Raw genomic sequence first — 26763 nt, forward strand, 5'->3', positions numbered from 1 at the left:
CACCAGTGACCGAACTTCCAAAGAGCAAAATAAACTTGGTTATAATCGCACGAAAGACAATGTCGCTGACTTCGTCAGAAATGTTGTTGATACAATTCGAGTTCACGGTCTCGCTAAGCAATTTAATTAATTTCTATTTTTTCCGTTAGTCTTGACTGTCAATTACAACTTGTGAAGAACAGTGAAAAATTTAAATTTAATCCCCCGTCAATGTGGTGCTTTCTGATCATTTCTCACATTAAACCCTGCTACCAAATTCGCAATAGCTTCTACTTTTAAATCTTCCACATTCCATGACACACGTGAATGAGATCATTATCAAAGCTGTATCAATAATTATCTTCATAATTTAGTAATTTTCACTTCTTGATAATTAATCATTACATGTTCGGCAGATCTATTTCTATGAGACGGAATCATAGTTTAACATCTTCACTTTTCGAGTTTTGCCAGACTGTTTCTCGGTAGAACATTGGCATTTTTTCTATTTTTGTTCTATATCGTCCTAGTTTTGCATTTCATCTTTTGGCAATTCTAGTAGAAATCACCGTATTTCGTTTTTTAAAGTTCCCATAAAAGTATAGGGTTTGTTCACTGTTGTTGATATTCCAAAGCTGGATTCCATAATTCACACATTTACTTTCCATATTCACGAAATTGTGTATGTTTCAACCAAATTGACTATTCGAGACATATACAGGCAGAATATCGTTCAAAATTTCAAATAGCATGTAGCTTTATCGAAAGACTTCAAATATCAATATGAGATTACAACCCTAATGACATAAGTTATTTGGAGAAATATAATATTCAAAGACCAATTGAAATTACTTTCCGTATCAAAACTCCAGTTTCAAGACTTCTATTTATCATTCCATTTGCCGCTCTTCCTCAGTTAAAGAAAAAGGATGTAGCAAAGTTTCTTAGCTCCAACTATTTTGCGGCCAACCAATTCGATGTTGGAGACCGAATCAGATATTATCAATTGTTGAGATCCCACAGTCATATCAGTATTACTGGAAGAATGATTGGTATCAATTTCGTCAAAGTCAATAACTCAGAAAAATGACTTTCAGGGACCAATTAATGGGTCAGCCGATGGAAAATGCTCCAACTATAGTGCTGTTGGCTTATCAGGGCGAGAATAGCAGTAAACCAACTGAAACTTTTTTATATGAAATGATTCACTTCATTGAGAGTCCTGATAGCTTCAAAACAGTATTTGCAAGTAGTTCGACATCAGATTGTGGGAAAGCGAATTGGGTTGAAAATTAGTCTGCAGATCTTGGTTACGTTGATTCGGGAGCAGCAACTCTCGTTGTGAACAACGTTTAAGTATTAATTGATCAAAATGATGCAAAAATTTCAATTAAAGCTGTTATTGGTGATGATATATGTGCAACAGAAGAATCTACTACTGACAGGGATTTAGGCTTATCAGGTCTCAAGGAAATTACGGACTCCTCGAAGGACTTCATTAGATTTTTCATGTTGAATGAAAATGGTGACTCTGCTCACCTTGAGGCTGACAACCTATCGATTCAGAAACCTGGGAAGATTATTGCGGTGGATGAAGAAATCAATAAAATTAAGTGCTTTAATGGTTGGTTACTTTGAAAAGGATCGGTTCTTAACTTTGAAAGAGATTTGCTTCAAAATGACAATGATCAAGATGTTTGTTATTACCATTAAGTGAAGTCCATAACGAAAAGTGAATGCACTTCCAGCAGTATTAATAGCGCGTTCAAGATGAGAAACATGATGTTTGGTTTTAAATACAAGGCAACAGTAATAATTACAGAACTGAACGGAATTTATTACTGGGCAGTTCATTTCCGCTAATGTATTCGGCCTAGTGAATCATGGATAAAAGAAAATCAATTCGGATTGCAAGTTAATCACTATAGCTGGTCCTTGGTTCATGTTTAAATGAACAGCAATGCATCGATTAAATGTTTCGCTACAAATTTTCAAAGAATATACAATGTAACAAACAGATCACATTGTTTAATCAAAACAGATAAAGCATCGAATTCAAATAACATTGAAAATTTCTGCATGAAGAAGAGAAAACATCCATTTAGTCCGTGCGGCTCATGCGTGGTTTTACAAACCATGAACGAGTAACATCAGCCGAGCACGGCCGAATGGAAATCAAAGAAATATTCGTTGACTCTAGTTTTCGAATAAAATTGTCCGCACCTTGGATTAGCAGACTTAACAATTTTGCACAACGATATTGCAATCAATAACTATTGCGACTTTCAAAAGAAAATGGATTGAAAAACCATAGAAATGACAATGTCGATGCTCGATTTCGTGTCCGAATGGCTGCATCCAATCATCGTGTCAGAAAATTGATTTTGAGGAAAGAAATCAATCATCCATTCTTTGGTTTATTTCAGCAAGCAAAACTGCATTTTGAATCAAGATCATCAAGTTACTCTCTAATGAAAGTCATTTGGACGAACGAATCAGATTTATCGGCCTAAATCAAATAGATAAATTGTAGCTGCAATTATTAACCGATCAAGCAACTGAAATAATAATAAATCTACCAGTCCAACAACCTTATATTTTTGGGTTGAAGCTAATCAGTCAAAATCGGCAGACAAAAGACTTAAGAAGAAAAATGATATTGAGATGACTGACCATTAATCAACGCAACTAGTAGTTCCACTACCTACCACGTCAATTGAGAAATCAAATTCAATTGGTATTTCTAGTGATGATGAAATGAGCAACAAACGAGTCATAAATTGTCTTTTTGAATCAACGTAAAGGAATTGGTAGCTGCCTGACAAGGGTTCTGAAATTGATAGCAAATGCTTGAAGAAACACAGAGCAGCTATGAAGTTCTACAAACTACCAAGTACCATCTCGAGAAAACAATATATAGCTTAACAGAATAAAGGAGTCCAATGGTGAGTAAAACAGTCGTTTCATTCTGTAAAAACAATCACGAACTGTTAAACAGAATAGAATTCAACCAAAAGAATTGTAGACCGGTAAAATTGCACATATTCAACCAGGATCCAAAATTTCAATAGGTTCACTTGTTGAAGAAGTAACGCATTTGATGGAATCAGATTCGACATATATCATTCCAGGTATTTTCAACGATTTATAAGTCTATTAGAATTTGAGATTGTATTTTGAGTATACAGTTAATAAATAATTGATTAATATGTTTCAATATTATCCTTCGTTGAATCGTCTTTGCAGTAACTTATTGCATAGTTTATAGCTTCTGATGATTATGAAATCTATCTAGAAAATTTGGTGGCGATCAGCTCGTTTTATGTCACAAATAAATAGTTAATGTGAAAGAAAGAACTTAGATCCAATGTAAGACTGAATTTGTTAAATTATAAAGCAATTTTAGATCATGAAGGAATTAGTCTTAGGAGAATAGAACACCATGTGATCATAAGAAGTCGTAGCTGCATATCGCTCACGAAGAGTGGATAACGCTCACGCCTGAAAAAACAATACACTTCTGCAGAACTTGAATATCATTAGGAAGAACTAGTCAAAGTGAATCATTTATAATTTCACTTTTAGCAGAAAACAGTTTAGGTTTCGAAGGAAACAATAGTTGAAGTATTGATCAATTAAAGCACTATCGAACTAAGGATTGAAGAAGTGGCATTAATACGTGTAGATGCAATCCGCTTAATGGGATTGCATTGAAGAATTTTTTGTGAAATGAAAGAATTGAGCGTCCTTGAATTTGTGCTTTTCATCGCCGTCTGAGATTGCCATTTTCGCTGCGGCGCTTTATGACGATAGTGCAATCTCCCAACGTCGTTCAAAAATAAAGTGCAATTTATCTTGCGGTCCCTGCTTGTGGGATCAATTGATTCAGGTGGTTGGCCGTTCGTAGATGTTCTTTCAGCAACACCAGCAGATCTCTGTGAATGGTGATGACAACTATATCAGCTGCAACTAGTGGCTTCCAAACAAACAAATTGTTCATCAATGTTTGACGCAAACAGCAACTGTCTATTAGACCGAAACATCCACTGTGCCGCGGTGAAGACAAGAGTGGGCGTCGCATGTGCTGCCGCTGCATCAAAGTCAACGTAGATTTATCAAATCGGTTTGCATTTGTTGTACATTACAGTGATAGTGGGACTCAAGTTGAGGCGCAACCCATATATCCATACGGTACTTCTCACTTTCCTCTAGAAGATTGGAAGGCATTAAGTAACTTCATCAATGTATAATTCCTTTTTTGGTCCGCATCAAAATGGAAACGGCTCCGCAACTATTTCCCAATAAATCAGCCGGAGCAGCACTAGGTGTGTTCCATACATCAACGGAGAAGCACCACTGTTGCTTATCAACACATGGCCATGTTCTAACTACGCTGGATCAGATGAAGCGCAAAGGAAGTTGGTGGGTTGGAATCAGAGATTATGGTGATATAAATCATGATTTTGAGAGATGCTCACCCAAATCATTTTTGATCACGATAGGTGCACAATGAAATTAATGCTGCTTCAATTAAAGTGTGAAGATATTCTATAAATAAAAAGTCAAAATGGGAACCGTTTCATTTATAGTCCACACCAGGATAAAGAAATGGGAAGCGATTCCAACGTGAAAAGAGACTTCAAGACGGCCGGCTAAGAGGCGATCACTTTGCAGGTATTCAGCTGGCCACAAGCATTGGAGATCAAATTTGTTGTGAAATCACTTTGTTGATTGAAATTTCTTCATGAAATGAGGGTTTGCACGCTCATCAATCATCCATGTCAGCTTCGCTACAACAGTCGGAGGACAATAAAAAGTAATACCAAAGCTACTCAATAGATAGGATCATCTTCGGTTGAGTTACTGAAATAGAAGGACTCCGAATACGCCGCGGAAATTGAAAATCTAAACTCAGTTGGAAGCTAAATATCCGTTATTTGTAGAACGGCGGAGCCACGAGACCCAAAACTGCATCACCAGTCGCTTTGCCAACCTGTTGTCTGCAGCTGGGTTTTCCAACCATGGGACTTTAGAAGAATTTCAGCTTGGCTGTTAAAATAAAGAAGTTGAACTGCTAAAGGACACTGTACCCACAGGTTGACTGCTTCGGCTTTTTCTTGTAATAGCATTTTTCTATCCACAGTCTCAATGTATAGCTAAATCAAATTTTTTATAAGAGGTGCTGGAAGCCATCTTTTAATGCGCTGCGACTCAATAGAATCGTTATAGTGCGAACGTTTCTGACATCAGCAATAGTGTTACTGACTGCAGCAATCTGACCAGAATAAAAAGTTAAGCCGCCAATTCGATCATCGCAAACGCAGATATAATAGGAAGCACCACAATGGAAGGAATACTGTTTGAAATTGATTATTTGCTTTATTGTTACTTCTATCGACTATGAAATTAGCGTCCGAACAACTTTGGATGCATCCCGATCAGTTACGGTACCAGAACAAGCAGCCGGAACTGGTGCTGCTTCAGTCGCTGACTCAGTGCACACAACTTAATAGACAAATGCCACCTTTTGTTAAAAAAATAGCTTGTTTCTCTTTTCTTCGTTTCGGTTGTTTAACTGTTTGTTATCAACAGGAACTATCGATTTGGAGCTGAGCCAGAATCAATCTCCTGATCGCCAATAGGACTCGGAACCTCTTTTGCGTTTGTGAAAGAAACACGGTGCAGGTCAGTGACTTAAAGAAATGCCTTTTTATTGTAGGTGGCCACCAAAACAAAAGCAGCTTACAAACGGCGTGACATTGATCAGCGGTGGAAACCTTGAACTTCTTGCAATTGATACGAGAAAAAACTTTTGAAATACAGTTCATTGAAGGATATGCTTAGAACTAGTCGAATGAGTCGTGGGGACAGTAGCAGCCGTTGGAATGCCGATTGTTCGGTAAAGCTTGTGGACGTTAAGCAATTCCCTCAGACGGTTCAACATATTGGATAGCTCCTCTTCAAAATGCAGCAGCCGCTAATCCGCCAGCAATTAACCTGCGACATATTGAATCCGAATCAAGTTAATGCAGTCTAAATCAACTTTATCAGTCGGAGTAACTGTATCTTTGATAAAAACTAAAACCCAAGAAGTTAACTCACATTGTTTGAGATTGAAGAATAAAGGCTAAATATCATAGCCTGCGAGATCTACCAGTTTTGGTGATGCTTGCCACTGATCATTCGCAATTTAGCTCGTGACATGCTGAAACCGACGCGTAATAGTTTACTTTGGCTCACTAGATAATAAGAAAAAATAGAACAAACGAAATCGCCATGCTCTCTGATATGGAGGTGCATCAGGTCTTCTAGCTTCCCTGAATCATTCCAGTGACAGCAGCTGCGGACCAAATTTTGGCTTCCGGGAGTCTTGGATCACATGACCCCCCGATTATTGATTTTCCATTGGCATTACTCCCCATTTAAGTAAAGTGGATTATTATTGTCTTAATTCCTGTTGACATAAGCACAGATAATGAAGCAATATATATGTCCAATCATCGGTGTATTGATACAGGTGCTGGTGGCCGAAGGGCAACTGGCTTGGTCTTTCTAGGTCGAGTACCAATAAAAATATCAATGAACGACTTGCGAATTGAATGATAATCACCATGGGCTGATTGGTAGATACTGAGCACAAAGTCAATTCTCGCCGTTTGATCCTGTTTAAGAAACAACACGATGATCATCGGCATATGTTTGTATCGAGTTTGAAGTTACAGGTTACGTTCCAGGATCATCGAAAGGGGTTGATTATGTGGCTGCTGCAGTTAAACATTGAAGTCGGATTGCAGTTTCATTCATAGGTTTAACTAGAAATTGGAGTGGGAGAGCTTGTGTCTGCGAGATTGCGGTTAGAATTTAATCAATTAGGTAAGGTGAAGGTTGTACATTGTGCATCATACAAAAATGCCCCTGGTTTTTAGCAGCTCTTAAATCGGATGCCAGCCCCGCGTCGTCAAATAAAATTGATTGGGATTCTTTGGTTCGTGATTCTTTGTAGTTCAATGGTGTTCTCAGCTGGAAGAGAACAGAATTAATACTCTATGAAATGGACTTTGCCAGATCTGCTTTTCCACTGTCAACACGGATTTCCCATCAACTAAAGGCACTGTCTTGTAAGACGATTCACAAAGAAATGAGAAATAATATAATTTGATTTCCTTCAAATCAACTATTTCGCATTGTTTTTTATGCATTCCAATAATCAAACTTGGAACAACTTGTACTGCGACAATTACACCATTGCTGATTTAAACCAATGATATTCTTGTCAATTCATTTTGCTACAGATACGGCCGTAGCTCAACTGTTTTTAGTTAAGGTGATTGTATCATCGCATTTGCTTGTGATCAATATATTCTGAATCTGATATGAGTGCTCCTGAGAGTCAATCCATTTAATACAATTCTTTTTCTCTTTTGAGTCAATGTTTTATTATTTTTACATTGGAACTTCATTTAATTTGAGCTATCCCAATGCAACAGTAACCCTTTACGATCTGAATTGAAATGCTGTTCCCTTGTTCACACTACCAATATTTCATGCGATTTCAAATATGCCAGAGATTATATTCTTTCAAAAGTAGTTCAAATCGTTCAATAAAGCTGCTCTATATTATTTGTATAGGTCTGAAGGATGTTTCATTTTCTCAAAAATAGGTTTGATAGTTACGCAAGGTTATGTATTAAAAATACATTAAGAGAAGGATGATTCAAATAAATTATATAATATATCAAAGTAATTACATTCTGATTAACGTAATTTTCAATGTACGATATGAACATTTAACCATTTTCTAATCTTTTCTTTTCCCAATGTTTGATTCTCTTCGCAATTTTGTTCTTGGTCGCAATGATTTTAAGGAAATGAATATGCCACTGAACTTACCCATTTTTGATAAATTTGGGACTGGCGGAGAATGCCCCCGGATTACAGCTTGCTTTACTAAGAGAATCCGCTATCACGTTAATAAAGGTGAGTTAATCGAAATAGCGTTAATTGCGGCCACTGATGTCAATCAAATTTCGAGAATACATGATGGAATGCTTCAAGGCTCAATGAAAGCTGTCTTAGAATGAAAATTAATTAGAAAATATAGGGACGAGAGTTCTCTTGAAATGTTCTTTAACATCAATCAAGAATTTCTGAAACTTCAAAACTTTGAAAAAATGGGCGTCTTAAAATCTTACAAAATTCATTCATTATTGAATTAAATCAAATCAATTCAAAAAGCAAACGTGCAACAATTCAGCTTGTTATCTTTGATTTCGTTCTATTAATCTGTACGATGCGGTTTTTTAAGATAAAGAACAAAGTTGGTGTATTTTCAAACAGAATCCGTGGTTTATCGTGCAACGCACTGAATTGAACCGATCGGATGTCATCTATATCAATTAATGACATGATGATACACATCGAAATGTTCAAGGGACAGGAGTCGTTAACTGACTGATGGGAATCCATTTATCTGAGACATGATTTGGATGAAGCAAAGTTTACTTTTGCTGCAATTAGGCGCTTCATCAGTGGTGGTTTCGCTCATTGCAGCCGAAGCAGAATAACACCAATGAAATTTTAAGCCTATCAAATATTCAATCAAGTGTGCCGATGATTACAATCCTGTCATTTAAGATGGAAGAAAATCAGTTTGAGTGATAACTATTATGATCATATCGTCAATCCATGCTTAATAGGATCATGATTCAGGTTTAACAGCTCCGGTTTAACAACGCAGGTTGTGATCACTTTTGAATCAATTATTGATCAAAAAATCGCAACCTGATTAACCAATGGTGTGGTTGGTGACCATGTTTTAACCACAGAACCAACTGTTAAAGTTGGTTGCTCAAATCAGTGTGATATGAAGCTGACTCCAAAAGCACGAGAGAACGTCATTAGTGTTGTCAACTTAGCTGAAAATCGTTATGATTCTGACACTGATAGGAACAACCTATTAGCCGAGAAGTAAGGGGAGGGTATTTGTAATTGTTAGAAAATCAATCAAATGTGGTTGATAAGTGTCAAGAAGGTTGAAAATAATGGGAATCACAGCTCTAAGTAAATTTTTTCTCGAAGTTCAGAAGATCGACCTTCGTTGTTCAATCAATCAAGAGAATACCTGCGGGAAAATTTAATACGTAAAGCAAAAATGAGTAGCTCACTGAAACTTCACTACCTTCAGCAAAAAAGCATTTATTCATATCGATATGAACACTGTATCAGCGAAATGTGAATAGGGGTTTTTAGTTTTCACTGAGACACAGCTTTGATAACTCCACAACTAAACAAAATCATTTATTGGTGAGAATATCCTTGAAGATATAGAATACCCAACTCCTGGAGGGTAGGCATTATTTAAAACTAAACATACATCTGATTTAACTATTTGTCTAATTTTTACCTTCAAGTCAAAAGCGTCTGCATTATTAATTAAATCGGTTTTGATATTTTAAAAATTGCTAAGGATGACTGACAAATCCACTCCCTTCATCAAAACAGACAAAGAGTTCACTACCAACTTTTCTAGCAAAAGTTGCAAGGAAACTTGAGAAATCCATCAACTCACTCAATTTTATATGAACTTTGAAAACAGGATATTGAAACTTCAAAGCAATTAATCGGATTGAAAATGAAACAAATGATGATTAACATGATTGTTTGAACTGAATATTTGATTTCTGCATTTAGATAGTGAATGGTTTTGATCAAGTATATTCAAATCCACATTAATTAAGATCCTGCATTGGAAATGCCCAGTCCAGCCAAAAGCAAAGCTGAAGTCGTTGCTCATATTGGTGTTCACTTCATTCCTTCCATTCTCACTGTCGGACATAACATTTTTAAAAAGACATCGGTTGAATTATTTAGGTTCCAACTGATCAAAGGATGTTAAACACTTGTCAGAAAAAACCTGAAACAAAAGTTTCACCACAACCTTTTTTTCAAACAACAATTCAACTTTATTTATTTAATCAAATTAATAACAACTAATTCAAAACATTGAAATTTGAAGATCAATAACAGATAATCAACTAACATTTAAACATCCGATCATTCTTTCTTTGATCAAGAACTGTGGGACACAAGCTACAAATATATTAATAATCAAAACGATATTGAGTTAAGTCAACCATTGAACAATCAAATGACTAATGCCTCCCTTAGAACACCAACTCAATAATCAGATTGCACTACTGTTCCTATTGGCGAGGATATCTCCAACGAAGGTGTTACAACTTTGCCAGTCGAATTAACATCAACCAATAATTTGGTCCCTAACAAACCATATGCAGTGGACAACGGATCTGCGGCGAAACTCAGACCAACCATCTGATATTGACAATCAATTAGTGATGAAACTCAGACCGACTAAGAAAATTACCAAACAGTCCCGGAAATCCTACTTACAATGGAAAGGATACATATTCATAAGTATCATTGTGTCTACTGGTGAGAATTACAACAGCTTGATTCTATCGAAATCATCAGCGATCGTTGAAGGACTTGAAGAACAACCAATAGAATTTTCCAAAGAAAAAGTTAAACTTGTTGAAATAGCATTGCAAAGCTCAACTGTTCCCTTTGTTGATGAAGAATGGCCTTCATTGACTTTAAAGTGAAATTGTACCGTTCAATCAATTGACCCAAATCATTTAACAAGCCCACAAAAATCAATAAATGCAATTGGTCTTGGCTGACCAACTAAATTTACCGGGAGAAAAGGATGATAATTTTTTAGTTGTAGGATCATCAGTTAAAGACAAACAATGCGACGAAAAATTGTTATTCAATGAGATACCTACACAAATTGTGATTAGCAGCTTAAGATTGGAGTGGTTGTTAAATTATTTCTTCTTTAGCGGGGCGACAGCTCCATTGATGCTTACACTTCAAGTACGAAATTCGATACGTTAAGAGTCATGGTTTTATTAGCCGCAATTCAGAACATCAGTATCCGCCAATTCAATGCCATGACAGCTCTCTGTAACTGACGAATTTTCAATCCAGTCCTCTTAATTGAGATGCCGGAACGCTAACATCAAAATAGATTTCTCAAATTGAAGTGGAGATTCTAATTGGTTGAACCAAACCCCATAGAATTGCTTCGAAAAAATGAAAGCAGTTCTCAAACCGAATAATAACTGCTCCCAAAGTTTTTAGGAATGGTCATTGCTCCACCATTCAAGCTGATTTGTATCAATTTATGTCGTTAAAATTTTAATTTTGGCGAAATTAGAAGAAGCCGTTGATAGAGAAAATGCATTATTAATGGACATCGGTGTTGCCAATGACATGGCATCTCAAAAATTATTTCTTGAATCTGTTATTGAGCGAACAAATAATGGATACTTCATTTCTTCAACCGACTTTATTGACCAAACTGAATAGCATATCCAAGTTCAAAAATCTGTAGAATTGACCACACCTGTGGCTAATAATTCAACATTTGATAGTGAATCAACAAGTCTTGATCAGAATGGTTATTCAAGTTTAAGATCAAAATTTTGTGCATTGCTGTCCATGGCTACTTCTGCTGGTTATGAAATGTCGTTTGCAGCATCAGTTCAAGATAAACATTTAGTTACTGCATCAAAGCATGATTATGATGGTGCTTTTGGGTCATCGCAGAAATTAAATAATATGATGTGAAAACATCACTACAAATAGCTTCTGTTAGTGACACTGGTTGGGAAAGTGATGAAATCACACGGATTAGTCAAAGAAATGATGTGACCATCAAAGCCGCTACGTTGAGGTCAATGGTCTTCGAAAGGTAATTCGTTTCTGAGTTGTCATCAACTGAAGTCGAACCAGTTTGCTTGACTCAATGAATGATAACTGGGTTATATTTTCAAGGAACATTTAACAAATGGAAATCACCAATCGTCTGCACTAATATATATGGATGTGATTCTTTTTTTTCGACATTATTGCTGATTGATATACTCACCTTCGATTCAACCCTATTTGCACTAGTCTAGATTTTATTAGTGAACATTTTGCAATAAGGAAATAATGCTTATTTTCTTTAATAGAAAAGTCAATTGGCGGACTCTCCTACGGAGACGGTTGAAACGACAACAATTCAAACTATTCTTAAATAATCGAATTTTTTCAACTTATTTTTGCCATACGACAAACGAAATTGGAATTGGTGAACAACTGTGAAAGAACCAAAATCAGTTGGTTTGCAGCCTATCACTTTGCAGTTCATCTCGTTCATGTCATTTTCCATGTTAGCTTCAACAACAACTCATGCCACCGTTGTATTTTAAAAACTAAAGCAATGATATATTTATTATCATTTTAAGATCTGTACATTCCTTAGTTTACCACGATTAGTGGAAGATACTCTATTACTTCATTTACTTTTGACCTTTTTTACTTAAAGATATTTTTGGTTCTGTTTAACATGTCCATTAATATTGTTTTAGGATAGCATTAATGAATCTGTTCGTTGGATTTAATTAGTCGCATTTTGGGATGGCTTCTGATGGTATACTTATTCTACTGTTTACACTCTAGATAGATTCTTTGTTTCAACTATCCATTTAATTGTGATATTTTCAAAAATCTAACTTCAATTCTCGCTGAGTTGTTTTTAGGATTCTCAAAAGGTAGATAAAATAAATCTATTCTACAAACCGCCTTCAAACGAATTATCTATTAAATCAGGTTGAACAATTAAATATTGAACTATTTTGGATTATAGGGTTTCAAATATAAACCAGATAGAGCTAATTAAGTAATTGCGTTTTCCGCATTTGGCGCTCGGTATTTCAAGCCGCTCTGCTCCACTGACGCTCCGCAATCTAACCCCCTTCTTTGCAAAAAGGGCTGCCGATCTCTTTTTTTTTCCTGTTTGTTTGATAGATCTTGACTTTGATTTGATATCTTAGATTGCCTACAAAGGCAAAAAGGCCAAATTGAGAATTGTCGGTGGTAAGAATTGGAAAAGCTGATTTGAAGTCGTTGAAATCAAATTTTGGGTTTGGACATCTAATCAGAGAGGTGGAGAGGTTGGGACCTTAGTTTAAAGCTCCATGGATTATTTTGCTAGTATTGGGGAAGATGTTATTTCAGACAAGGTTAAGATTGAGTCGGAATCTATGAGCGCTACCATTATTACTGGCGGATATGCTCCTGCTGTACTGCAAGGGGTGCAATGCAATCGGTTGAATGACCTTCATGGAATACTAACCTTGGAGTGGGTCGACCGTATCATTGGTGTCGAAGCAGCTGCCACAATGAGTAGCTAATTATCCTTTGGATAGTGGAGAAAAATATTATTTCATAAATCAATTTGTACAACTCATTAACCTGCTCCATTGAGAATACATTGAATTTCTAGGCCGCTCATCACGCTTTGGTACGAATCCAAAGAGTATGCGCGGATTTAGGCGCTTCCTATCAAATATGTTCTTTTGCCGATTGATTCAGCGACTAGACTAGTCAATCAGATCAGAATACCAGTCTTGGTGTCGCTTTCCTTGAACTCAGAGAAGTTGGTGCTGCGAACGATGTGATGTCGCTAAATTAGAAATGGATCGTGCTGCTATGCGTAACGCAAAATTGGTCACAGTTTCAGTTGCTCCAAGATAATGAGGCGGGCTCGCAATCAGAAATAATTGAGTCTATTAAAATTGTGATTGGCGGCTCGGACAGCTTTGGAATCATTCACGAATATGTTTTCCCCAGCTGCTGTTGCGGAAATTACATCAACGGGGCTTCACTCTGTACGTGGTTCAGACGAAGTTGTTGCAAATGATATATCCAAAATTAATTCGACTTTCGCTGCTTGCTGGTCAAAATGATCTTCGTGCGAGAATAGAAATGAAACCAAAACCCCGAATAAGTCCTCTACCAGCCAGGCCAACGCGGCTTTTGTTCAGCCTTTGTTTGATGGTCTTGGGCCGCTACAGGTTCACTGTTGATAAGACTAGTTATGTTTCACCATTGTTGGCCAATAGTAAAAATAAGGTGTGGGTGATTCATTTGCAACCCATTAGTTAGGTGCCACCTGATTGAGTAATATAATGGTTGTACCAAGCGATTTGTGGATAAAACGGATTATAGTCTCAAATTTTGATCGGGTTCGCATCCAAGGAAGTCAATGATTTCTCTCATACTGAAGCAATCAGAGTGGAAGTATTCGTTCTTTACGAGTCTGAATAGGATGGCGTTGCCAAATGTTGACAAAGAACAATCAACAGTATGCCCATCTTTATGTTATTTGAGCCAAAAGACGCTGTTTCCTTGAGGAAAGATGATGTGGGGTGTGCTCTCCTTTGAGTGAGTTTGATTCTCACTAATAACGTTGCTCGTTTGGCTTCTCCTTTTCAATGGGTTGATAATTAAGGAGAACCGCGACCATGGTGAAAAATTTGGAATCCGTTAATTCATCCACAACATTCACAGAAATCAGGCCAACCAAGTCAGGTGACGCAAGTGTGCTCTGGGCTCCTTGCTGGCTACGACATGAGTAGCAAGTTCTTCTGATCATTCAGCTTCGTAAGCGATGTGTCGTTGTTAGATTCTATTGCTGGCATGATGAGTCGAAACTTCAGTTTAAAAATCTTAATTTGCTGCTGGTAATCCGCCAATTAGATTGGACGTTCAAGTTACATCTACTGCAGTAGGTGCAATAGGTAAAAGCGGTGCACCGCATCAACTCCGAAATGTAACACAGCGGGAAATGTTTTAAGCGATATATGAAAAAAGAACATCAATGGGAATGCCGAATAAATTAGTGTCGGCTAAGATGATGCACTGGCACATGCTGTCACTGACAATGAGTTGAATGAAAGAACTGAATATCAACCATCATCATACGAATGAAGCTCCGAATGTGGGCTCTGGTGCCTATCATATTATTGACCAATTTGTTGAATCGAACAAAGTTTCTCAGCTTCATGAAGATAACTTTGGAAAAGTAGAGAACTGGTTAGCAAGTGATTTACAAGACACGAAACGAAACTGATGTTTGTCGTCTATTTGGGCGCTGAACTAATGCCGCGAAAACAAATAATCCAATTGCCGCCGCCCCAAATCGTAATGATCCTTGCTGTTTAGATGCTCGGCAATGCTGGAGTCCGATAGTAATCGATTGCTTGATCTTGTCTCTGGAGCAGCAAATCTTGATTGTCATTGTATGTTTTCATTCAGGTCTGCAATAGTTGCTTGTTATGCAATAGCCAGAGTTGTTGCTCAAACTTTCTTTCCATTTAAAGGGAAAGAAGATACCAAAGTAATTTAGTCCTGTGATGAGTTCAGATAATGTTAGCGTCTTACATGGTGTTGCAGCATCAAGGATGTTCGACGAATATCCAATGGATTTGACAAATTGATTTTGAAAGAGAGATCTTCGAAATGCTTTACATGATACATTGTTTTTCATAAGTTGATGATATGTATCTTTTGCACAATTGGATTCATCAAAAATTTTGGTACCCACTGAAAAAATTGGGTCCTTGTTAGTTAAAATAAAGTTATAGGGCGTCCAACCGTTTTGGTTTCACAAATGGGCTGGGGAACCTGATATGCATTATCACCGACTGAGCAACAGCGGAGCAGCCTCGATTTGTAGATAGATGATCCTATGGCTGCCTGATCATGTCATTCAACAGCCAAGCCGGGCAATCGCTAACTGTGTTCTTTGTTCATAATAATAAATTTCATATCATGTGTGGGTGCATTTCCACGTTTGATGTCGTACTTAGCAACGAAAGTATATCGGAATTGACGATGACCTAATGAACACCGATTGTTCAACCGAAAATTATTGATGTCTCTCTTTTGACGGCTACACCAATGATGATTAACCAATTCAAAGTGCTATTTCAAAGATATGACTTTTGGTTACACTATGATAAGTCACTACCTTGCACACCAATTGTTGAAAAGCTGCCTTTTGACGCAAAATGATTAATGTATGAAGTTGGTTTTACTGGTAGTCAATAAGTGGATATCCTGGTACACCATGCAGAAGCAATGCAAGATGTGCTCATTATTGCAAGGGTATTTGAACTTTGATCAATCAACTACTCATTACAAGGGTGCTCATCAGCCTAGTCAGTTAAAGTAACTTACTGTGTGTGGGGTGCAAATAGTGGTTATCAAAAAGGAGTTGGGGGATGTATGTCCCTCATTAGACAGAAGCCAGCTACTTGAACTCAAAGCAAACAGTCCGTATTGACAATGGACATTTCATTAGCTGAGCAGTTTTTCCTCACAAAAGCATCGAAAGAGGCTTTGCTTTACTACTGATCTTCAATTTGTTTGGTTGAATTGTTGAAAATGCAATCGTCGACTGTCATAAAAACTCCACTAATGTCTTAGCATGGCTTCGTACTAATGAGTGAAACAAAAAGAAAAGGTATATCACGTATCATTTATTAAAAGCGATCGCCAATGTGTTTTTACGCTAGAAATAGTAGACCCTGAAATACGTACTGTTGTTAGGCAGATTAAATCCCATTTTTGACCTCCTCTTAAAATTCTCAATGTACTCCTTTAATGATTCAACATTTCATGGTTGTGGCAGTGATTCTTTGTTGTTCCTCGAATAATTCCATTCTTATTGTTTGGTTCATTTCATCCTAATTATTCTACTTTAATACAATTCAGCTGCTTAGGTGTCACTGCTCAATTGTTTCCACGAAAGACACAATTTGATTGAATTAGTGGTTTAGCTATTGATTTGCGGAATGATTACGTTGAACACAAATAATACTTAACTTTAATTTTACTTTGTTTTTTTCTTCATTTACATAAAATTCCAGTATTGCTTGCAAGTGCTTCTATCCAGAAGTCCATGATTGTACCTTGAACAAGGGATCAAAAAAATGTGATTTTGTGAGCTGAGCATCAGTAATACTATCGAACCGAGCCGAGACGGAATTGAGGCGCAAAATAATAGGACTCATGATGGCTCAAATCGATAAGGCATATCGAATGATCTAGAATCCAAAACACTTGCAGTATCTCAAGGACACTATTTTTCTTCAGCGCAAGATGTTTCCTGTTGGAATTCGACGATTGGGATTCGATTTTAATTTACAGCGCTCGTGAGCAGATCTCCGGAGACAAAGTATTTCATTCTCACCTGAGATCCACTTGGCCACGGCGATCAATCGTTTGCAGCATTTCCACAATATCCCACTATATTGACCGTATCGTCCGAAGTCATCATAAAAAGCTAAACGGGGCTTTTATACGCAGCCACAAGCTTATATTATGCATTTTGGAGTCTATCAATTGGGGGCTCGCCCCACGATTTGTGATTAAGCGCAAATGTCTTTAAGGACCCCTGCCAATCGATTCTGGGTTGTTCTGTCTCTTATTGTTTTTTTCTATTATATATTTCTATACTGTCCCTAATACCGCAACTAAAGTCCATACCATGGCCGGGTGTTTGAAATGAATATCAGTGTTGGGAAAAGGGAGAGCAACTGAATTTAGCAATAACTGTTCGGGAGGAGGGGCCTCCGATGCTCAGTATCTTCCTCATTATGACAAGGTAAAGCAGACCATTGCTGCTGCTGCTAATATGAGCTGCCAACTTTCACTCTTGAGAATGGATACTAAAGCTATGTGGCTGCTGGCTGGATTGGAATAGAACGAATAGCGGTTGGCCATTGTGCGAATTAAATAAAACGTCATTTGAAAAAATTAACTGCAAAGGGCTAACAGCCACACACTCATGCTCGGATTTGCCACATTGATTAATGACCCTTGCCAGACAGCGAAAATCTATCCGAAAACGGCTATTATTTTGCGGTCTGATCAAAATCCGTTTTCTCAACTGTGTGGAATACCACTTGGAAGACACCACTGATCGAATGTCAATAATTTTTTTGTTCTTCATTACAGATTGAAGATGTTCATATCTGCAAACAAGTCATCTGGAATTGGAGTCGGGCCATATATCGTGCCGTCCGCTCTGGTGAATTTCAATTACTGTTTAGAACAAATTCAATCAATGCAGAATTCAAGATGATCTAATCATTATCTAATCTCTTGCATACAATGCTGGAACGCCACACGACGTTGGGAGTTACCGCTGATCTGACTGCATTTGTTCTTGATGACATCAGTAGCACGGATGCAGGTTGTTTCGAGCTCAAATCACGGGCGCTGTGCTCTCTTGCCCTTTCAGATTGGTTGACTATCTCTTTCCTTCTAAATTGGACAGATTAGTCTCGTGAACGCAGCTCCTGCATTTGCGGTTGGAGTCCCCTCAATGGGTGGTCTTCTAAAATGTAGAAATCTCGACACTCCTTACACTGGCCATAATGCAAGCAAGAAAATTGTACATATGGAACGGGAACTGTTTCCAAAATGAAATTAAAGAATAATACAAAACTGGAAAATGAGCTGAATGAAAGTTAAATTCAGTACGGAGCAGCAGGTCTTTTCAAGAACACCCAGTTGTACTCAACTGTATTTTGTTCAACGCCCAACGTCTAAGCCGCAGAAGGAGATGCTCACTGTTGAGTTCAATATGATATGAGGAGAATCGCAGGAACCAATCAAGTAGTAACTAGATATTGGTAGACAAAGCCACCAAACGGAAGTGGTCTTCTAATTCCTCAATGGAAAGTACAAAATCCTAACTGCCGTTGATATGCGGGGCCGCCGCACTCTCCTTTTGTAGTTTATTAAAAATTTCATTTTAACCAAGTCAGACGCGTCGCCTGCCAATCGGACTATTAGAGGATGGATGATACTCGCGCTTAGTGGTTTGTTGATTGTCCGTGGAGATCACTGTGTCCGCTGCAAGAAAAAGGTTTGGAAGAATGTCGCCGGCTGATTGAGATCTTGCCTAAACACCGCTTTCTCCCCATGATTTTCTCTTCATTTGACAAGGTAGTATTCAGTTGTTGGGCGCCGGTACAATGTAAATAAATTTAATAGTTCTTTCCGACGACGCAGAATTCACGTCCCTCAAAGATATTGAAGTGACTCTATCAATTGATTCCTTTCTTGGCTGTATAGAGGCCGCAATTTGAATTAGACACACTTCAAGAATATAGATTGGCCAATATTGTTTAAGAAATTGAAAGTCACTCAAACCATTTTGCTTTCTGAAAGTCGCCCGGCGTTGATGGAGCATACAGAAAAACCAGATATAGCACCTTTGAAATATAATTGGGACTACAGGTGCTGGTGTGTTTCAAATCTCATCCACCAACTATAAATACGTAGTAAGTTGACAAAGACATGCTGTAGCTCTGGCTGATGATGAGAAGACATCGATAAGGTGGTGAGATTTTCTTTCTGTTGATTCCACTTCGTCATTGACTAGGGTGTCAGTAGTCTGCTGTTGACTGACGTCTATTATTGGACGCCCGCCATTGGTCAGAAGCTTGCTGCGGTGAATCTCAGTTAGCGGACATGCTTGTATCTGGAATTGGCTGTCAGAAATAAGGGAATCTATTGAGTGGTGCAGTTTCTTTCGTTTGGGCATTTCCTTTGAAATTCACAGCTACTCAGTTCCTTCCACAGATATCATCGTATATCGAAGCCGATGTTTGCTTTGCTGATGAGCTGGATTTGCACTAGTTCATGGTACAACTGATTTGAGATCCGTCGGGCTAGGTACAAAAACTAATAACTGACACTGAAATGAATAAGCTGCTGTACAACAGGTGGATCCACTCAAATATATTAAGTATCATAGGGAATTTTTGTTTTGTCATTTAGTTCGAACTCGCTGCTGATAGGAGCAATCCAATGATTCCAGGGGTGTGGAACTACAAATTACCCATGGAAAGCCTTCAAAATGTTTCAGAAGAACTTCTATTGCAATAGTTTATTGTCTGAGTCGTGAACAAGTTGAGGGAATTGTCAATGCCGCTTCTGACTTGCAGAACACCCACGGTCTGTTGGGTCTGATTCAATTTACCTCTTTTAAATACAAATGTAATTGGAGATAAAGTTTTGTCTACTGACTTATGTGCCAACTCATAAGCCGGTTTTGCGGGTTCATCATGATCGGCCTCTGATTCTAAATTATCCTGTTAGGGGTTAAAACGAAAGTGCTTCAACATTTATGGTTGACGCAGAATGGAATACGGGCCACGTTCCTCCGGTGACTTCCGCCGGCCGGGGTGCACCAGAGCCACAGCCTATGCTACGGTAGTTGCAGCATCTGAGGGTCGTCCAAAATGTGATACTTTGCCGTTTCCTTTGGCGATGAAAGTAGCTGCCGCGCCGATTTTGGGCTGCAAGGAGCGTGATACAGATTCTGCTTTTCCTGATCTTATTTGAGGTGATGCAAGTTACTTATGCAACAAGAATTCTCAGTCAGGATAGAACACTGAAATTGGAAACACCTTTGTGAAAGTCCAAAAGCTACATCAGTGATTATTCTATGATGCAGATTTTCAGCAAATGTGATTATTTTGTTTGTAATCAATATCTCATGATATCTTCTTCACCATGGAATATCATTTGTTTGTCTTCTTTTAACGACGATTGAGTTTTCAAAATGGGATTTTGGCCTTTAAAAGTGCCGTTTCAACATTCTTTGAATGGTTGGTTGTGTCCTCTGCGGTTGAGTTAAATCCTTGAAAATTGCGGCAACAGCTACATCGTAGCGGAAAACGATTTGCTAGCCATGGAAGGAAGATCCACCTCATTTCGGCTTGTGATTGATCTAAATGCAACTTATTTCGCAAGCGCAAACACAAAAGATTGATAATTCTTCCTCGGAACACATGTCGGGTTTATTCGTAATCTTTTTCAATTTGATGATGTTGAGCCAAGAAAATTTGGAGCCGTTAGTGAGAGTCCATTTTGTATTTCCGTTGTTGATAAATACTCAGAATATGTTGTCGTTGCGCCGATTGTTGTACCAACACTGGTTAATTGGTGGTCGAACGACTCTACTTTGCTCAATCATCGGTTATTATTTATGGATCTTCAAACTATCACACAGGCTCATAGGTTTGACTTGCAGTTTGTCCATCATTCTTATCACACCGATTGATTGAAAACAATAACATGAGATCACTACCTGCCAGGGCACAAAAAAGACGGCTATGTGTTCGAACCGACCATTCTGAACGTAACGCCGCAGACATATTATTAGTGAGAAAGTTCATGATCACTTGAAGAAGAGAGAATTGGTATTTCAGGTCTGCAACGTAAATTCAATCGGTGCCAAGCATGGTGATCTGCATTTTTCAGTCATTGGATTAATCAATTAATAAAGCAGATTTCCTCCACTGTAAAAATTGCCCAATATGCTTGTATTTGAGACATTGCAGAGTGGACGATCAAAAGCAACTTAGCTGATGCCTCTGTCAGTTCTGTTTGGGCGTTTCAGCCAGACTGCAAGGGGATACGGAGTGTTCACCTCTCGCAATAGCCATGGGTTGGTCAGTCCTTCAATCTTCTGTGACGAACTGAAAACTATTTTGAAAGTCGGCACTTGCCCTCATTCAATCATTAGTTCCATTTTCAGTTCGAGTTAGTCGTACAGCTTATGGTGTGGAGAAGAAAGTCCGAGAATTGCTTATAAGGAAGTATAACACAACAATCTCATGTTTCTATGATTCTGTAAATTTTTATAAGATATTGCAAGAGAAATACATCAATTCTTGGTATTAACTGATATTTTGTTTGTTACTCGGAGAAGATGTTAATGATCCCCGACGAGTGGGGTTTAAAAAATGGCAGCGGCACTTGGGGCGTTTTTTCTTTCAAAAAGAATTTAGCAATGAATGTAAAGATTATATCTAGATGGAATTGGTATATCCTGAGCATCAACAGACCGGAAATAGTGGCCAAGGCAGATCTTGGTTGACTGCTTTCAGAAAACGATATTGCAGTAACTCCTGCTTGATTTCTTCGTCAGCACCTTAATCAGCATTGAAATGGTATTGATGTGTCAAAAATTGGTTGCGGGAGACAGATTATTGAAACGCTTAAGATTGAGGAGTCTTGAATTTAGTTCATTTGAAGCCGAGGTAACCGTATTGAAGTGCTATTTAAAACCAATTTGCTTGATTGAGTTGCCAACGAGTTGTCAACCAACCGATTACATGTTAGTTCGTTTCCTACTGCTGAAAACATTCACTGCACAATCTTGATGCTGCTGCGTGGATACCAAGTTAAGACTTTGGTGCAGAATGAAGGATCCACCTGAAGTTGGATGAAGAATCTTGATGAAGTTAAAACTCTGATTTTTTATCTGTTCACTAGAATACCTTGTTTTCGTTTAGTTTGTGGGTACGGTGACAACAATTCGGCTGGCAACTTTGGGGATCGACAATTGGTCGGTCTATAGAAAGCTTTAATGAGTCAAAAGACATTACATGGCACTTTATGAATCAGGCATCAGTCGCTTCCTTAATTTCTAAAATCAAGAAAATTAGAGCAAGCTGAGGTGGCCATCGCAGCACAGTTTCTGCGTTTGGTCTTGTCAACTCTGTTGCAAATTTTCCGACGCCCAATAAGAGTGGCAATAGCTGCTTTGCTATCCTGGTATCCTTCCACGCATCAGATTCTTTAAATTATTAAACAATTCAATGTGATTTGATTATACTCGAAGGTAATCCAATGCCGGATTGGTTACGCAAAATCCGATGCTAGCAGTATCATTCCTGATGCGAGAACTAAGCTGGTTTGCGGAACTGGCTCTTAATATATATTTTACGTTTTTAAACATTTTAATATTCATTAATGGGGTTCTGATTGATACCCTCTATTGGTTACTTACCTATAGTATGAACTGCTCCATAGTTTCTTGATGCCGCCACAAGATATTGGTACAGTTGAATGAGCATATTAACTATAGAATCCTCAGCCATTCGCACCATATAAACGTACTACTTGAACATTTAGACATGTGAGGATGATGAGATCACGGTTGTCAAACAGTTGTATTTATGTTTCATTTGAATTTAATTTAATAAGACTTTCAATTATTCTGGTTTACTTTGATGTTCGTACGCTGTCTCCGGTTGTACCATCGGCAGACGTTGAGACAAATGAGTCTCCGCGATCATCCGAGACGGCAAATATCAATCAGCCAGACAAACCTCTTCACGCGAATAGAATATCGATTATTCGTATCTTATTGTTTGAAGAGGTAGATGATCCTTGATACTGCAACGAAAAATCCACCAGAATCAAGACACTGATCATTGGCGCCGCGAAGCTAGTTTGATCAAAAGGTCATGCTTCCGAGTGAGATAATCTGCACTCCCCCGTGGGCTCATCTTTGGGGGTGATGTTTAGCACTCGGTCTTTGAAAGCGCTTGGACAACACAAAATATCTTTTGCGGAATTTGAAACGTGATCAACTAGATTGACCTAATAAGAAAAGGTGTTACTTTAAGAAAAAGGTGCCGGCAGGCATCTCACCAAATACATGGGCTGATTCCAACAGCCTCTCTTAGGTGTGTTTCTGCGACGCGGGGTGAATTGCTTGTCGTTTTTTAAAAGGACATCCGATACCTTAAAAACTGCCCAGCGATACCTTTTTCTTCTTTTTTCAATTTAATCTAGTCTCATTAGTGCTTTATCGAGGATTATTTGCAAGATAGTTTTCGGTCAATTTAGCGCGGATGTCTACTCATAGACAATTGAATTGATTGACGTTTCAACAAACTGTTGGAACTCCCCAACCGCAAAATTACTTAAAATTCATTCCTTTTATTTTCAGCCATCACCAGCAACAGCAACAAATGGACCGTGCTCATTGATTCAGATTGATTTCATATACATGCCGAAGAGGCATCACCACGTATATTAATTGCTGGCTCTTCATTTTTGTTTCAGCCTAAATCAATATGAACTGATTTTTCCTTTTTGATAGTGAGCACTTAAGACAGTAAATAATTACTGATTTGTTGCGTTTCAGCTTGACAAGTCCTTGATTTCTTACACAGTAACCTTTCAAATCATTCTTACTCTCTTTTAACTTCCGCCGAGAATGTACTTCTCTTGCACAGTAATCGAGGGAGAAATATCAGTGACCTTAAAATAGTTGGTAGCAATATTATAGTTATATATGATGAATAAGTTGGAATGGGCGGATTAAAGCATGCCAGTTATCTTTCGGTGAGTTGAAATGATGAGTACATTTGTCTTATTGAAGCGGTGAGATGCCGGGTTCTTAGTTCCTGCCAATTGATATACTGGTCAAAATGCTGCAGGAGAATAATAATCGAAGCTCTTTCAATTCCTCAGTCATTTTCTTAATGGCTCCAGAAGTAACAGTAGCGGCTGACATCATTCAAAAAGAAAATAGTTCATATAATATATTTTAGATGGAGATTTCATTGTTCAAAGGGGTGATGGGCAATCGGCAGTTGGAGAGATGTTTTCTAAGGCGCTTAATACACCAGCTTTTAATTGCCTAATGGCAGTACAAAATTTAAAATTTTTGACAGTAGAAACTTTGCGCGTTACCTCAGTCTGAATATATGGGATAATTGTTAAGTTTGCGGTTTGTTTCTAACTAGCAAATAAACTGGTCAACTTTGAGCAACCAACTTTAACCCATGATATTGCCTTAAAGTATTGACTTTTACTGTTCTGTTGATGGCTTTTTTCATGTATATAACCATTACGCCGCACTCCGTCTATATTCGTATTGGCCTTTTTTTCATCTCCATCACCTTAGATAGTATCGGCAATCAATTCAGATACTAAGTTGAAAATGCCGACAATGGAAGTTGGCTGCACTCATTTTCAGCGGAAGTGCTGATTGAGAGCAAGACAACAAGTGAACTGGTTGATCCTCTGGTATCATTGCTGTGCACCAAAAAAATAAACAGCCGGTCATTGGTTTTTTGAAGAACGAAATCGCAGAACCCAACACAGCGCAAAATACTGTCAATTGGCACCGCTGATTCATTAACGCCAAATTGTTCTATTTGACGGGCAGTTGATAGATTTGAACACACAGCTCCTCTTCATTAAAGAACACCTTAGAGACGTTCTTTGGCGCTGATACTTGGTTAGCGGTCGGCCAGCCCAAACGGCTGTTTCGCCATCTCAATTATGCCCAAATTGATTGGCTAAGCTGCAGAGGACAGCTTGCTGATTGACACTGCCGTTGTGATCTTCTCAGGTGTTTGCTGTGGTTCTCATTGTCCGTTGCTGTTCTGGTTACGTCACAATGTGTATGTTATTCTACATTGGTACTAACGGGGTTGGATTTCTTCCAAGTTTTTCTCCTCTTTATGAATTTTTACTGTAATGAATTAATATAGGTTTTTGCTTCATCAATCTGTCATTCATGGAAATATATTGTCATTTTAAGCCGAACCACCGCTATGACGAAGGTTTCGGGTCTGGTGAGTTCAATTAAATGCTCACACCCGATGAAAGCCGCAATTGCGCGCTGACTAAAAAAATAAAATTTTTTTTCAAAGTCACTTCTGGAAAGAAGAAAAATAGAATTGCTCTATAACTCAAATCAGACTAATCTAAAAGCTCAAACGGATTCAAAGTCAAATAAAATGAGAACACACAACTTAAATAGTCTGCTGACTAAACCCTTAATATGTCGTTGGATCATGGGAAATACGCCCAACTAGATTTTAATGCGATTGACTGTTAATTCACGTGACCCAAAAAATCGGCATCGGTTGGCATAGCCGTCAAACTACGAAGTCCCTCAATTCAAGAAAGAGACTGAATTGACTCCAACTGTTGGACATAAATTGTGGTTCAAGTATTAAAATACAGTTCCAGGGTGTTCAACTACCAACTTCATTATCCTGGTCAACCTTTAATCGGAAGGGAGAAATTTGACAAGCAACAGGTGAATACTGCGGATGGTAATTGATTATGGTGTAAACAAAAAAAGAAGTATCTTTTGACTTTTGGAAAACTTGTGATACATCCTCATTATCACGAAGAGAAGCGATATAATGGATTAATTATTTGCAAAATGAGAGATCCAAGGAAGTTGATGCCGCACGAAATAAACAGATAATTGCGCAAAATAAAAGTTTGAGATGACGAATTTGCGCTGCATCGTTGAAATAGATGAAGTATTGACTTTATTGATATTCAGCAGCTGTTTCACCAATACCATCATTGTGACCACATCGAAGGATTAACCTACTTCAATGATCGCTGATACCTTCGTTTGGGCAGCCGCAGTTATCAAGTTCCCGCAGTAACAATTCATCAATAACCTCCGAGTATGTTGCTATCACCCACCCAGTACTGAGGGTTTGTTTGTCTTCGATTTGGGAGATGCCTCATCAGGTGAAGCAAAAGTTGCAAAAACTGTTACCGCGGGTATGGGCGGTGCTCCTCCTCCACTTGCTTGTCCATGATTAGTAATTGCTAAAGAACCATATGCAATATTTTTTGTCAGTCGTTTGAGGAGAGAAATGATGAAAAAAAAATTTTTCGGCTCATAGCGATATGCTACTATTAAATTATTCTCCACAATAGTTAATCAAAAATTACTATCATTAATAATAGTGTTTCCCAAAACTATAATTTGACATAGCAAACTTCAACAAAAGTCTCAATGAGAATTGAGCTGCCAAGAGTATTGTAACATATTTGTCAGGGTAACAGCGAGCAAATGCTTTCATGAATTTCTTCAACAATATTTTTAAATTTATTTGATTGGCGGATCTTTTTGGGTTCTGACTATAAATGTGTCTGTTGTTTATAAAATTATCCTCTTCCAGAGGAATCTTTCCATAAGCAGTTCAAAGTTAACAAATGGCTGACCGCCCTCCCGCATATGCTAAATATGTTCTCAAATGACAGCGCAGTGATTCCTCTAAAATGATCAGA

General features: G+C 38.0%; 3 protein-coding genes across 3 annotated transcripts; all 3 read left to right on the top strand.

Annotated features, from left to right (window-relative positions):
* Positions 1-1065: 1065 nt before the first annotated feature.
* Positions 1066-1617, top strand: ASCRUDRAFT_10610 (uncharacterized protein; the record flags this gene model as incomplete). The annotated part of the gene is made up of 2 exons (XM_020188642.1): positions 1066-1231; positions 1337-1617. The coding sequence occupies 2 exons, from the start codon at positions 1066-1068 to the stop codon at positions 1615-1617; spliced, it is 447 nt and encodes a 148-aa protein (XP_020044311.1).
* An 8651-nt stretch (positions 1618-10268) lies between these two features.
* On the top strand, positions 10269-10601 carry ASCRUDRAFT_73001 (uncharacterized protein; the record flags this gene model as incomplete). The annotated part of the gene is made up of 1 exon (XM_020192142.1): positions 10269-10601. The coding sequence occupies one exon, from the start codon at positions 10269-10271 to the stop codon at positions 10599-10601; it is 333 nt and encodes a 110-aa protein (XP_020044312.1).
* A 58-nt stretch (positions 10602-10659) lies between these two features.
* ASCRUDRAFT_10611 (uncharacterized protein) lies at positions 10660-11370 on the top strand (the record flags this gene model as incomplete). Its single annotated transcript, XM_020188643.1, has 3 exons — positions 10660-10791; positions 10842-10932; positions 11219-11370. 3 exons carry the CDS (start codon positions 10660-10662, stop codon positions 11368-11370), a joined length of 375 nt encoding a protein of 124 aa, XP_020044313.1.
* Between the last annotated feature and the right edge of the window lie 15393 nt (positions 11371-26763).

The sequence above is a fragment of the Ascoidea rubescens genome (assembly GCF_001661345.1).
Source record: "Ascoidea rubescens DSM 1968 unplaced genomic scaffold ASCRUscaffold_22, whole genome shotgun sequence".
Taxonomy (NCBI): domain Eukaryota; kingdom Fungi; phylum Ascomycota; class Saccharomycetes; order Ascoideales; family Ascoideaceae; genus Ascoidea; species Ascoidea rubescens.